This window comes from Octopus bimaculoides, chromosome 3 (genome assembly GCF_001194135.2).
Source record: "Octopus bimaculoides isolate UCB-OBI-ISO-001 chromosome 3, ASM119413v2, whole genome shotgun sequence".
In the NCBI taxonomy this organism is placed as follows: Eukaryota; Metazoa; Mollusca; class Cephalopoda; order Octopoda; family Octopodidae; genus Octopus; species Octopus bimaculoides.
In genome coordinates, this window is record NC_068983.1 from 53,946,280 (window position 1) to 53,961,292 (window position 15,013).

The window sequence follows — 15,013 nt, forward strand, 5'->3', positions numbered from 1 at the left end:
ATACAAGAAATCGTTAAATTTAGCCCAAACATCTCGTATCCCTATAAGTTCTTGCTTTTACTCTTGTTCTTTTTTTTATCATTCAAACAAAATGTGTAGCCTGGTGCCCATATTAGTTATCCTTTTTACAAGGTTTGCAGCATCTCATGTCTTTCTCTTTTCAATTTTATTTTAAGTAATTAATTTATGTTACTGTATGTTTCAAAACAGGTATGAAATGCTTTCTAGAAAACCCAATTTAGCAATATCAGCCAATGAAACAGAAACTGATGCTATTTCCTGGGAGACAGAATTACCAGAAACATGCAAACTTTCAAGGTAAATTTCAATTGTAATTTTTTTATTTTTAATCTTTGTCCCTTCCACACAGTTTGCTTTCTCATTGAGCAGCAAGATGTCTATAAACATCTCAGCTTTGAGCATAGATGCGTGTGTCATGTGGCATACCATGACTTCTTCTTCCCTCTCTTTCTTCGTCCCTTTGGTGGAACCAATTGTATAGCTGTCTGGGGTATTCATTCTTCTGGCAGATGGAAACCATGATCAGTAAGTCTCGTTTTTCTTTCTACCACAGCCTCCTCATACAGGTTGCTCATATTGGTGCTTCTTGTGACTTCAGAGTGTGCGATTCTGTCTTTGTAGTTGATCTTGAATATTCTGCAGAGACACCTCTAGTAGAATGCATTTAACTGCTCAGTGATCTTGGAAGTCATTTTTTTCAGGTTTTTGCTGTTAGGAAGACAATACTCTCTTCTGTACTTTTTTGGGGTTTTTTTTAATATATTTTCCTTGTATCCAACCCATTTTAGTACAGAACATGATCATTAAATAATAATGCTGGTGGTGGGGTGGTACTGGTGGTCTGGTGGTGGTGGTGGTGGTGGTGGTGGTGATGATGATGATGATGATGATGATGATGATGATGGTGATGATGATTTTCTCTTAACTGTGAACCACAAAAAGTAGAGAAGAGGTAAGATCTCAACGAACTGCAACTTGGGTGGGTGACTAAGATCATTGCCCACCTTAACACTACCATCTAACCTTTAGGTGCTTGTAGCAGAGTCTAATCTGTGGCAAACATTCATAACAGATCTCCACACTAATGTTGACTCATAATTTAGGAATTAAAAAAATTTTTTTTTTTACCACTCTTCTCACTTCCAATTTCAGAAGTTCTACAAAATACGATCATGGGTATTATCCTTCCTCTTATGACTCGGTCTCAATTCTCATTTGCAACAATTTCACATTTCTCTTATCAATAAATCCTCATGTGTACAATAAACAGTATGAATCAAATAGACGACTCACATGTTTATGCTTAATACAGCAAATTGCTGTTGTGTTTTGTCACTGAAGAACAACTCATTTTATGATGAATGTGTGCTCATAACACTCAGTTCATTAGCACAAGGGACTCTGGGACAGTAAACAGGTTGTTCAAGGAAGTTACAAACAAAAACTTTTGTTGATTCATTAGTCTGGGTGCCTTTGATTGAAGACTCATAATGATGTTGAAATCCCAGGTGTTCTAGAGACCCTTGAGCTAATAAATCAAGTATGTTCATAACACTTGATTAATATATTCACATTCAAATTTGCCAGAGTGTATTACAAATAAATATGCAAGTCATCATTATTTTATTGATGTTCTTCAGAAATTGCATCAGATATATACTGTTATTTATCATTCTTTGATAAATTTGAGACTTTCTTATCTATGTACAAAATCACTTTATATTTTCAGTATTATGAAGAGAAAATTTGAGAAGATTATCAGACATTTGTTTATAACATCCAATGACAGTGCCAGTATACAGGATTACCTTAACAAAATTGATAACATTTTGAATAAAAGAGATATATCTATATTCCAGCCATCCACTGGAAGATTGGTCACGTGTTACCTGGATAAGAATGCAAAGTAAATATCGATTTTCTTTTTCTGTTTATTGTTGTTTAGACTAGACTGGATCAATGCTGACTGAACAAACCTTTGACCAAACACATTCCAGATTTGGCCATTCCATATTTCTGCTTTTTTTTTCCAGCAGTAAAGTGATGGATTGCATTTTTTTGCTTTGATACAAACGTATAATTGGTATTTATTATTATCTCTTGTGATAATGATAACCAAAAAGTAGAGTTCTAACTCAGACAGTGGTAATTATATACCTTACTGTATATACAAGATATATATATATATATATATATATATATATATATATATATATATATATACATACATACATACACACACACACATACATAGTATATAATATAACTTATTTTATAATGTATATAATTTTTGTTCACAGAATTCCATATCTGAAAGACAAAATTGCGAAAGAATTCAACATTAGATCAGATGAACAAATGTTATTTTTCAATTTTATTGAAGTGACTTCTGACTCCACTGCTATTTCATATTTTACATCCAACAAAAAGAAAAAGCCTTTGCTTCTCATCGAAAAATGCCCCGTGTATATTGAACTAGACAATTCATCATATTTAAAGGGTAAGATTACGTTTTCCCCTTTCTGTTGATTGCATTTCACTGGGTGTACTTTTCATGTTTGTTTTTGAGGATCCACATATAGATCATGCGTTACTACATTTAAACAAGAATGAGTTTAGAGGAATAACTCGGAATGGCCTATGACATGTATTTGAACAATATAGACAAATACATCATCATCGTCTAACATCTGCTTTCCATGCTAGCATGGGTTGGACGATTTGACTGAGGACTGGTGAACCAGATGGCTACACCAAGCTCCAATCTGATTTGGTAGAATTTCTACAGCTGGATGCCCTTCCTAACGCCAACCACTCCGAGAGTGTAGTGGGTGCTTTTATGTGCCACCGGCACGAAGGCCAGTCAGGAGGTACTGGCAATGGTCACACTTGAAATGGTGTATTTTATGTGCCACCTGCACAGGGGCCAGTCCAGCGGTACTGGCAACGAACTCGCTCAAATGTCTTTTCACGTGCCAGGAAGGCGACATTGGTAATGGCCACACTCAAATGGTGCTATCTACATGCCACTGGCACGGAAGGCAGACAGCTGGTGCTCTGGCAACGATCACGCTCGGACGGTGCTCTTAGTAATTTACTGGTACAGGTGCCATCACGATTTTGCTTTCGCCAAATACCTTACTTCAAATATTCTTGATTTATTAACACTCTACCTCTAGAGGATGTACCAAATGGTTTTCAAAATATCAGCTCCACATGAGAAAGAGGGATAATCTCAACATTCAAGAATTCTCCAAAATCCAAAGTCCAAGAATGTCCTCTTATTTCAAGTTAATGAACTTGTTCTTTTATTTAATAGCTTGTCAGCTTTGGAGATTTTTTAAAATTCTTGATTTTATCTCCATTTCTCATGTGGATCGAGTCTGGATTGTAATTTGGTAATTCGGTCACATCTCTTTGAGGCAGAAATAATTTCAATTATTCAAGAATTTGTTGTATGGTATTTGATATACCTGTATTCATTGTCCATGTTGTTCATTTACATGCCCCAAGGCCTCTCTCAGATAGTTCTTTTAGCATTTTTGTTTAATTCATACAAATTACCTCAGTCCTGATTGTGTTCCACTCTTTTAGAATATACATATATAGTTCTTTGGCTGCTGGGTAAATGATTGGATACTAAGCCTATCCTTTACCTTAATAGCTTGTCAACTTTGGAGATTTTGATTGTCAACTTTGGAGATTTTGATTGTCTCTCCCCCAATAGAGTTTGTTTCTACTGTCATTCCTCTATAGGTAAAGAGAATTTCAATAAATTGAGAATTTATGTTGTATGCTATTTCATATACCTTACTTATTCCCTAGTTTACTAACCACAGAAAGGTGACAGATGAAGTTAACCTGCATATGACTTATTCTTAGAACAAAGATGGATGATTCTAGAAACTGAAGTTTACAGCAGGCACCAAAGAGATCAAAGCAACAACACCATCAATGAATAAAAATGACACTAAAAATACTCCAAGAACAAAACAGATACTACCAATTTTTCTTTTAATGTGCTGATGCCATATAAAAAGCACCCACGCCTGCTCGCATATAAAACTGGTGCCACATGAAAAGCAACTAGTACACTTGGTAAAGTGGCTGGCATTAGGAAAGGAATTCAGTTGTAGAAACCATACCAAAACAGACAGTTGGGGCCTGGCCAGCTCTTGTCAAACTGTCCTGCCCATGCCAGCATGGAAAACGGACATTAAATTATGATAATGATGATGGATCTTTTATGTAGGCCCAAGGGCTTAAATTTGTTCTTAGTGAACAGCCATTTCTATTGAATTAAGTATTTGACTTGGTTCTTTTTTTTGTTATCAACCCCAGAAAGATGAACTACAAAGATGACCTTGACGAGATTTGAATTTAAAACCAAAAAAACTGAAAGAAATTCTTCAAGGTATTCTTCAACACTAAATATTCTGCCAATCAGGCATGCCACACTCCTAAGAAAATTGAAGATGGTTTTATTTTTTCTGTTAAGTGTGTCAGTCAGAAAGTGCCATGGATCGCAGATTACCTGTGACAGGACATAAACATGTGGTAATAATTACTGTTATTATTACTACTCACAGTTATCTCCATAATCTCAACAGCCAGTCGAAAACGAGGCTTTGGAATGATATCTAAACATGGCTGACTCCTGTTCAGCAAGGTTCATGACTAAAACAACTAATGATGGCTACCAAACCCTTGTTCTTAGAAGAGTAAAGCTGTGCTTTCCAATGTGCAGTGATGAATTGTATAAAGTGCAGTGTAATGATTAGGACTTGTTGCAGTCTCTCCATTGTCTGGTCTATTTCTGTAAACCCATAAATGCTGGTTGTCAACCTCATCAGAGACAACCAAGGTGAACTCAGCGAGAGGACGACAGTTGTTGTTCTTCAGCAATTATTGTTATTAAAGATGTAGTGAAGGCACATGGCTCATTGGTTAGGGTATTTAGCTCTTGATTATAGCGTCATGAGTTTGATTCTCGATGGTGCATTGTGTCCTTAGGCAAGATAGTTTGTTTCACATTGTTCCAGTCCACTTTCAAAAGGCTAGCCTTGTCACACTGAATCTCGCGGAAAACTACATTAAGGATACACATGTCTCTGGAGTGCTCAGCCACTTGCACATTAATATCTAGAACAAACTGTTCCATTGATTGGATCAGCTGGACCTCTTGTCATCATAACCGATGGAGTGCCAGTATTGTTGAAGATGTGCATCCTAAGACATTTTTTTGTGTGTAAATGTTTTTTATATGTTTTATTTAAGTAAGAGAAATACGTTTTCATTCATAGAATATGCTTTTGTAGTAGTTGTTCTGAGGTATTGTCTATCTACCTTAGTGTTTTATTTCTGTTGTTGGGTCAAGAGTGAAGGCAGTGCTTATGAAACCCTTACTGGACCTCTGAACCTGGCAAGAAAGAGGAAAGAAAATCAAGTCATAAAACTGGCTTGAATACTTCCAACAGAGGGAACTCAGCTAAAGACAGCCAAGGTGCCAGGTTCCAGTGTTAAGCTGGGTAATGGGTTAAGTCTGTTTATTGGAGATGATTTTTTTTGTATTTTGAGGGAATTTGAAATTTGTTGTGGTAAGAAAAATATTTGGTCTTTTACTCATTTCAGTCTCTGGGTGGCATCCATGCTGGGGGTGGGGGTCTACCTTGAATCATTTTTGTCAAGCAAATTGATCCAAATACATTTTTTTTTTTTTCAAATTTGGTACTTATTCTATTCGTTTCTGTTTTGCAAACTGCTAAGTTACAGGACATAAACATGTGGTAGTAATTACTGTTATTATTACTACTCACAGTTATTTCCATCATCTCAAAAGCCAGTCAAAACAAGGCTTTGGAATGATATTTAAACATGGCTGACTCCTGTTCAGCAAGGTTCATGCCTAAAATAACTAACGATGGATACCATACCCTTGTTCTTAGAAGAGTAAAGCCTATTTATGGCCAATCATTTCCAGTCTTTTGTATTCGACATTCTCACCAGTTTGGTAACCAGAATTACTACATAACAAACCAATACCAGTTGTCAAGCAGTGGTATGGTGTGACAAACACATAGACACACACACACACACACACACACACACATAGCAGAGTTTCACACAGTTTCCCTCTGCCAATTTCACTCACAAAACATAATCGAAGATTCTTGCCCAAAGTGCTTCACAGCACCAGATGACTGCTTAGCGACCACCATCCACCAGACTTGTACACCTATTGTCTTGTCCTACAGACACAGCTGTATGGATAAAAAGCTTTCTGCTTCACCATGTGACCTTGGTTTCAACCTCAATGCTTAGCACCTTGGGCAAGTGTTTATGTAGCCACAGGCCAACTAAAGCCTTGTGAGTGGATTTGGTAGATGGAAACTGAAAGAAGCCAGTTATGTATATATATATCATCATCATCATCGTTTAACATCCGCTTTCCGTGCTGGCATGGGTTGGATAATTTGACTGAGGACTGGTGAAGCAGATGGCTGCACCAGGCTCCAATCTGATCTGGAAGAGTTTCTACAGCTGGATGCCCTTCCTAATGCCAACCACTCCGAGAATGTAGTGGGTGCTTTTACGTGCCACCTGCACAGGAGCCAGTCCAGTGGCACTGGCAACGACGTCACTTGAATATTTTTTCACGTGCCAGTAAGGTAACGCTGGTATGTATATATATATATATATATATATATATACATATACATGTGTGTGTATATATATATATATATATATATATATATATATATATATATACATATACATGTGTGTGTATATGTAACTCTATGTATCTGTTTGTGTGTTTGGATGCATGTGTGAGTTTGTGTTTGTATTTATATTTGTCTTCGTCTTCACTGCTTGACATCCGGTGTTTGTTCATTTGCATTCCTGTGCCTTAGCAGTTCATCAAAACAGACTGGAAGAGTAAGTATGACACTTGGACAAAAAGTAACGGGTTTCATTTAAGCAACTAAACCCTTCAAAATGGTGACCCAGCATGGTTGCAGTTCAATAACTGAAACCAATAAAAATTAAAAGGAACAAGAAGACAAAGTTCTTAGTAACCCAGTTATATTCAACATCATGATAATCACCATCATCATTTTAACATCCACTTTTCTCCACTTGCATGGATCAGATGGAATTCATTGAGGCAGATATTCTATGGCTGAATGCCCCTTCTTGTCTCCAGCCCCCACTTGTTTCCAGTTGAAATATTTCCTCTGAGTGAGCACAGGGTTACATAACCAAGCTGTTAATCCTGTTGAACCCCCCACCACCACCACCACCACCATGCAAAACAAATTGGTATGGTTGGCTGTAATGGATATATAATACTGTGCACTTCAATTAATACACACACACACACACACACACACCATGCACACAACTGACTTCTTTAGAAACAAGCAATATCACTCGTATGATGGCGTTGCTTGTTTACAAATATTGCATGATGTGAAAACAAAGAAACAGAAACTCAAAGCACATACATACACACACATGCACAACTACACACACACATACACTCACACACATTTATACACATGGCACTAAGAAGGACATCCAGTGGTAGAAATAAATCATGCCTTAACAGACAGCTGGAGTCTGGACAGCTCCTTGCTAGCCAGCTCCATGTCAAACTGTCCAACCCATGCCAGCGCTTGGAAGCAGACATTAAATGATGATGATAATGATGATGATGATGATGATGATATAACTGTTTACTCTGAAGAGTGCAGGGTTACATCATTGGGCTGTAGTTATTAGCCAATAGTTATTAGATCTTACAGAATATAACAGTCAACTGATTACATACCTTTTGCAGTGATATTCTGTAAAGTATTACAAAAGGGAAAAAAGAAAAATTGCTAGGTTACTATTGAAGAGATACAGATTTTTTTCTCTCAATTATAGTTGAAATCTTTAGTTAAAATCTTATATATTTTACACTGGCAGAAATTGTACCAAGCAGTAGCACAATACTTTCTTATGCAAAAGACGTATGTTCTATTCTACACAGAATTAAGAAAGAGTTTAAATGCAATGTCAGAACCTATGATCACATCTATCATGCAGTTTGTATACTGAAGTAAGTTTGTTTTATGATTGCTTATTGGATAACTCTTCCCTTCCTTTCCTTCATGTTTTTCCCTCCTTTGAAGAAACCATGTTGAGGAGCTGAAAACTCATAAATAACACATCTTTCCTTTATAATATGATAGCTTGTTTTCTTAACTGTATTTTCCCCTCTAATTTCAAACTATAATCAGTTGGACAATTTTGTAAACTCATACATTTAGAACAATTATTAATATCAGAAACAAGGATTAAGTAGTAGGCCTGTTGTTGCTATGGAAGCCTATTCATGCAAAAGAATCTAAAGGAAGGCCTCACTTTGATCAAAACACAAAGATATAGTTGAGAAATTTGCCTGCAGCTATGGAACATCGTACAAACTGCAAGTCAACTGTAAGGAGCATTTGAGTTGTCTTGAGGAAGAGGAAAGAAGATTAATGATACTTTTATTCATAATAATAATTTCCAAAATTGGTACAAGGCCTGAAATTTGAGAGGAGGTGTGTTACATAATAATCTTAAGCCCTGTATTTTACTGGTATTTTATTTTATTGATCTTGAAAAGAAGAAAGGCAAAGATCACTTTAGTCGGATTTGACCCCAGCAAGTAAACAACCTGAACAAATATCAGAAGGCTTTTTGTCTCACACTCTAATGGTTGTGCTGTAGGCGTGTGTGAACACTGGTGACATCATTAATGTGATAAAGTTTATTTACAGGGTGACTCTGAGCACATCAGCCATCCCTACAACTAGAAATACTCTGCATCATGCATTTTTTGTTAAGGATATCAACTTTTCCAAATATTTCATGGTTGACACAGGAGCCAGTGTCAGTATTTGGCCTTTATGGTTTACTTCTTCTAAACCCCAACTGTCTGACGTGTCTTTATATGCAGTTAACCATTCTACTATCCGCACCTATGGACAGGTCTCTCTAACTTTGGATTTGTCTCTTCGTAGAGATTTCAGATGGATTTTCATTGTAGCAGATCTACTGTATCCAATACCGGGAGTGGATTTCCTGCACCACTATTCCTTGTTGGTGGATATGAAATCTGCAATTCATAAGGACACTTCTACATGGACCCATGTGTTCATCTGCAATGATGCGGTGACGCGTCCTCTCACAGCTCCATACTCTGGACCTTACTGGATTCTTAATCGCACAGACAAAGTGTTTATAGTAGACCTTAATGGAAAAAAAATACAACTATATCTGGGAATAGACTCAAGAAGGCATATACTGACGCTCATACACCTGAGCTTTACCCCTCCCCACATTTACAATACCTTCGCAAACACCTTCCACACCACCTTCCAAACCTTACGTCACGTGTGCAGGTCGTACCACATGTTGGCCAAGCAAACTTTCTAAATCTCTTTATATTTGTTCCTGTAGGTACAACAATTCATGTACAAATCGCAAATTTTAACTGTTTTGTTGCATTTTTGTATTTGCTCTGTTGTATAACATGTTCTTTACATTTAATTTTATAAATATTGTGTTTGCATGCATTGCTTCTGCTTTGCCAGCTTCTGTAATCACTTTTTCCCATGATTTTGGTTTAACTCTTTCTTAGCCTACATTAACTCCTTCGCATATTGACCTTTCTTACTACCTACGGTTTGGGGGAGGGTCATTTAGGTGTGTGAACACCAGTGACATCATTAATGTGATAAGTTTTATCTACTTTGAGTTGGTAGCTAGGCGGCACTGAAACGCATAGCTATAAAGACAGTCATCTCCATGTTCAAACCAGTTGCATTTTTGCTCTATATGGATACACATGTCGACTCATGCAGAACATTTCTTTTATGACTGATCTACTTTTGCAAGTCCAGCATGGCAGCTGAAACTAGCTAAACTAATTTCTTTGGGACTTGAAACTCTCTCTTGTTCTCACATTACGTACCAGTGGCAGACAATACAAGCAGTCATTAGATAAGTACTTTCCTTTGACTTATTCTAGTGTCAATTTGTTATGTTGACTTTAAGTCTGGCAACACACACTCAACAAATTCTTAAGTGAATTGCAACCAGCATTCAACTGTTCTTAGTATTAACACGTTTCTTTGAATTGAGTTTCCACTTGTAAGAATACGTTTGAAGTGGACTTCCATTTGTATGTGTACATTTTCACTGTGTTACAATAAATCTTTTGTTGAAGACACTGTGAACTCTCTGTATCATCATAGTTATTCATTACTAATGAATTAACCATATAACATATTTTAGTTGTCCCCCAAAAGGACGTGCTAAATTGCCAATGTGCAACCATTTTATTGGGAAAAACACTTCATCAAGATACAAACACACATACACACGAATGTGTATTGGAAAAGAAACCATTAAAGTGGTACTGCTTCACCAGTAATTAACCAAGATAGTTGCAATTTGTTGTAGTTGCAATTTGTTGTAGTTGTTAAGCTTCGCATCTACCCAGGTATAACAGGTATATATTAAGAGATGCTCCAGCTATGACCATGACATATCATTATATGTGTATGATTACATAATCCATACCTTTTCTTTCTTAAGACAGTAGGGCATGATTTAAGTTAGTTTTGCCTGCTACTTCTAGCATCTACTTGCGGCTTCCTCATGTGCTTTCATAGAATTTATAATGTTTTGTAATTTCCATAAATTCTCACTTACCTCAAACAACAATATGTTATTTGAAGCTTGATCTTTTCAGTTTTGTTTCTTTTACAGCTCATTAACATTATCAGAAATGCTGACCTGTGAAGAACTAATAAAGAACTTTGAACTTTCAGTAAGTTTATCTGTGTACACGTGTACACATTTGTATGTATATATATTTTATGCGTATATATAACTCTCTGTCTCACTCTGTGTGTGTGAGTGTGAGTGTGAGTACCAGTGCAAGGTATGGACACACAAGAAGTGCAGTAGAATCACGGGAAGATTAATAGAGATAGCAATGTTTGTATGTGGAAGATGTATTGGAGCAACAAATACTACAGACACACAGGAAATGGATTCTTTCAAATGCCATCGAGGCTCCCTAGAGGTAGTTGATAATGTCAGTTACCTGGGTGACCAAATTAGCAGTGGTAGATGTTCTGAAGTATCATTATTAGAATAAGAATAGGCTGGAGAAAGTTCAGAGAGCTATTAACTCTGTTGGTCATAAGATGTCTTTCTCTCAGAGACAAAGCAGATTGTATGATACTTTTGTACTGCGCTGATTTGGTCATGTGATGTGTACAGATGAGAACAGCTGAATAAAGAAGTGTTGGTCACTTAAAATAGATGGAACTTGTTGAAGAGAGATGCCTAGGAAGACATGGGATAAAGTAGTGAAAGCGAACCTCAAAATGCTGATACAATCAAAACCTGTTTGACAATTACCATGAATAAACCAAGCAGAAAGTCTGAATATTCAAATTCTTCATTTTCCTTAATATTAATATATATATATTATATATCTACATATATCTGCTACTAAATTAAAATTACCTTCTACATATTCAGTTAAAATAGCCAAGACATTAATAGGTAAATTACAACAATATTTATTCAGAGATACCATATCTTATATATCTTATGGACATGCTGTGTTTAACCCTGTTATGCCAAGTTCCTGTGGAGGCGCAATGGCCCAGTGGTTAGGGCAGCGGACTCGCAGTCATAGGATCGCAGTTTCGATTCCCAGACCCGGTGTTGTGAGTGTTTATTGAGCGAAAACACCTAAAGCTTCACGAGGCTCCGGCAGGGGATGGTGGCAAACCCTGCTTTACTCTTCCACCACAACTTTCTCTCACTCTAACTTCCTGTTTCTGTTGTGCCTATAATTCAAAGGGTCAGCCTTGTCATACTGTGTCATGCTGAATATCCCCAAGAACTACGTTAAGGGCACACGTGTCTGTGGAGTGCTCAGCCACTTGCACGTTAATTTCACGAGCAGGCTGTTCCGTTGATCGGATCAACTGGAACCCTCAGCGTCGTAAGCGACGGAGTGCCAACAACAAGCCAAGTTCCTGCTACAGCAAGAAGAGCTTAAATGTCATCTCTGTTTGGCTTCTGCTAAAATGGTAATGAACAACGAATATAGGAAAAAAATTAGACAACTGATCACATTGCTGCTTTGTAGTCAAGTGTGTTTATGAATCATTGTTAATGGTGCCCCCCCCCCCCTAGCTGTTGCTTACTTTTGTTTTTACTCGAAAAACAAAGAATTTTTGCAATGAAATGTGCATGTTATGAACCCAGCATTTTGCTTTACAAATTAGCAATATCTTGACTCTTTGCATTGATATTTATTCTTTGGAAGAAGAGTTTACACTTACACCATCAATGAGAGTGAATCAGACAATGAAACTGGTGAAAGTGATGAAGAATGTAGTGATTTGGGTGAACTAATATGGTGGTTGAGAGATAGGCTTATTATAATTATTCTCCTGAATGTTATTTTGTGATTCTCTCAATTAGTTTGCCTGCAATCATTACTCTTGAGCTGTATATGCAACTATTTATTTTTTAGCTCAGGAGCCCAGGTGGAAGGTAAATTTATACTAAGAAGCCTTGGTCTGAGAGGGTTAAAATAGCATGTCCAAAAAAGATTTTGTTTCTGGATGAATATTGCAGTAACAAGCCTTCAGTCCCTCACATTACTAACTTTAACTCTCATTTTCTGTTTATCATTAGATAACTTCTTATTTCAAAACTGTCATATTTGTATGACAGTGAAAAAGTAAACTATAGGCGTAGGAGTGGCTGTGTGGTAAGTAGCTTGCTTACCAACCACATGGTTCTGGGTTTAGCCCCACTGCGTGGCATCTTGGGCAAGTGTCTTCTACTATAACCTCGGGCTGACCAAAGCCTTGTGAGTGGATTTGGTAGACGGAACCTGAAAGAAACCCGTCTTATATATGCATATATATATGTATGTGTGTATATGTTTGAGTGTCTGTTCCCCCCCCCCTTAACATCACTTGACAACCGATGCTGGTATGTTTACGTCCCTGTAACTTAGCAGTTCGGCAAAATAGACTGATAGAATAAGTACAAGGCTTACAAAGAATAAGTCCTGTGGTCGATTAGCTCGGCTAAAGGCGATGCTCCAGCATGGCCACAGTCAAATGACTGAAACAAGCAAAAGAGTAATGATCATATATTGATTCCATTATACATTTATTTATCTTTGTTTTTGTTTTTTTTTTCTTTGTCAAGGAAATTGTAAAGGACAAGGCTCAGAATATCCATAATTGTGAAAGCCTTTCATTTGATACCAATCCTAATCAGTTGTAAGTACTGTCTTGGAGAATTATATTTTCATTAAATATTGATTAACATGAATTAATAACATATCACTGGCACAAGTAGCCTTGTTTGTCACTTATTCACTTGTAACTGATCTGGGAGAACACAATACATTCAACTGTGTATCATGTTATGCTTATCACAGATAGATCTGTGATAACATGAGTCGATGAGTCTGCTTGTGCTGTAAAAATATGCCCCACTGACTACCCACAATGCTTAGCTACCCAGACTGCACTGACTATTGCTTGTGATGATATGGCTGGGCTGTAGAGTTGATCATTTTTCATACAGATTTACAGACTCGTACACAGCAACTTGCCACCAGTAAACAGAAAAAAATATAAAGGTAGAAAGGATCGAAAAGGTGCATGTTTGTGGAAGCTTCACTGCTATGGGATGTGAGTTTGTGGTCAATGAATCCACTATTCATTCCATTTACAAAGAACATGGAGATGATTCATTATTCACTGATTCATTCATCACTGTTTTGTTTGTTTTTAATCCAAATGTCCCCCATAATAAACAATGATAGAGGTATGTTATTTTACCAGTGTACTTAATCACCTTTTTACTCTTTATCTTTTAGGGGTTCCTTCATAGCTGTTTTCATGGGATTAAATTAGTTGTGGTTAACTCCACCCTGACCACACTCCAGCCTAGCCCTGGCCATTCTCCAACCCCATCTTGGTTGCTCCCAACCTGTCTTCTATAATGTGAGTAACCACGTAGCTCCTTAATGACAAGAAATCTGTACTGTTCTGGACCCTTCTCTCACCCTCTAACCCCTCATTTTGTAGCATAAAATCACCTTCTTCTCTACTGTAATCCCACTCAGTCAAATACAATCTTAGTCTTACAAGCTTCATGGTAACCTCACAAATGCTGTTACCATGCAAAAAGCATCCAATGGCTGACATTAGAAAGGGCGTCCAACCATAGAAACCATACTAAAGCAAGACACTGGAGCACAGTGTAGTCTTCTGCTCAATCAAATCCTGTCAAACTGATGAATCTATATCAACATGGAACAGGGATATATATATATATATATATATATGTGTGTGTGTGTATGTGTGTGTGTGTATGTGTGTGTGTGTATAAGCATATATATATATATATATATATATATATATATATATATATATATATATATGCATATATATCTATATATTTGTATATATATGTATACTCTGCCAAATTTAGATTGGAGCCTGGTGTTGCCATCCGGTTTCACCAGTCCTCAGTCAAATCGTCCAACCCATGCTAGCATGGAAAGCGGACGTTAAACGATGATGATGATGATGATGATGATATATGTATATATGCATGTATATATATGTATATATATATATGCGAGTAAAAATAAATACAAAAAAGGTGTTTTTTTTTTGTATGATTGTGTATAGAGGAATATATTATTTTGTTTAAAAGAGTTCCAACACTGTCTGTTTTTTATGTTTTATTTATATTCCTGCAGAACCAATGTGGGGGTATAGAATATGGAATATACAATATATAAAATAAAATAAAATAAAATAAAAATGGATGGCACCATGAAAGAAAGTATTGAATGTAGATGAAATATTGAGTGTTCAATATAAAGGATCAAATA

At 36.7% G+C, this 15,013-nt stretch overlaps 1 protein-coding gene across 2 annotated transcripts in view; it reads left to right on the top strand.

Annotated features, from left to right (window-relative positions):
• Window positions 1-15,013, top strand: part of LOC106873186 (serine/threonine-protein kinase TBK1) — a 102,022-nt gene that overhangs the window by 61,655 nt on the left and 25,354 nt on the right. Inside the window, exons 8-14 of one of the 2 annotated variants that reach the window (XR_008263644.1) lie at window positions 211-318; window positions 1,751-1,927; window positions 2,322-2,521; window positions 7,993-8,125; window positions 10,828-10,888; window positions 13,309-13,382; window positions 13,988-14,114. Coding sequence is in view for 1 of the 2 variants with exons in the window: in XM_052966177.1 (XP_052822137.1) it covers window positions 211-318; window positions 1,751-1,927; window positions 2,322-2,521; window positions 7,993-8,125; window positions 10,828-10,888; window positions 13,309-13,382 (753 nt within the window). In the remaining variant the exon portion in view is untranslated. The remainder of the gene's footprint in view (window positions 1-210; window positions 319-1,750; window positions 1,928-2,321; window positions 2,522-7,992; window positions 8,126-10,827; window positions 10,889-13,308; window positions 13,383-13,987; window positions 14,115-15,013) is intronic. The other variant, XM_052966177.1, reaches the window with a different exon arrangement.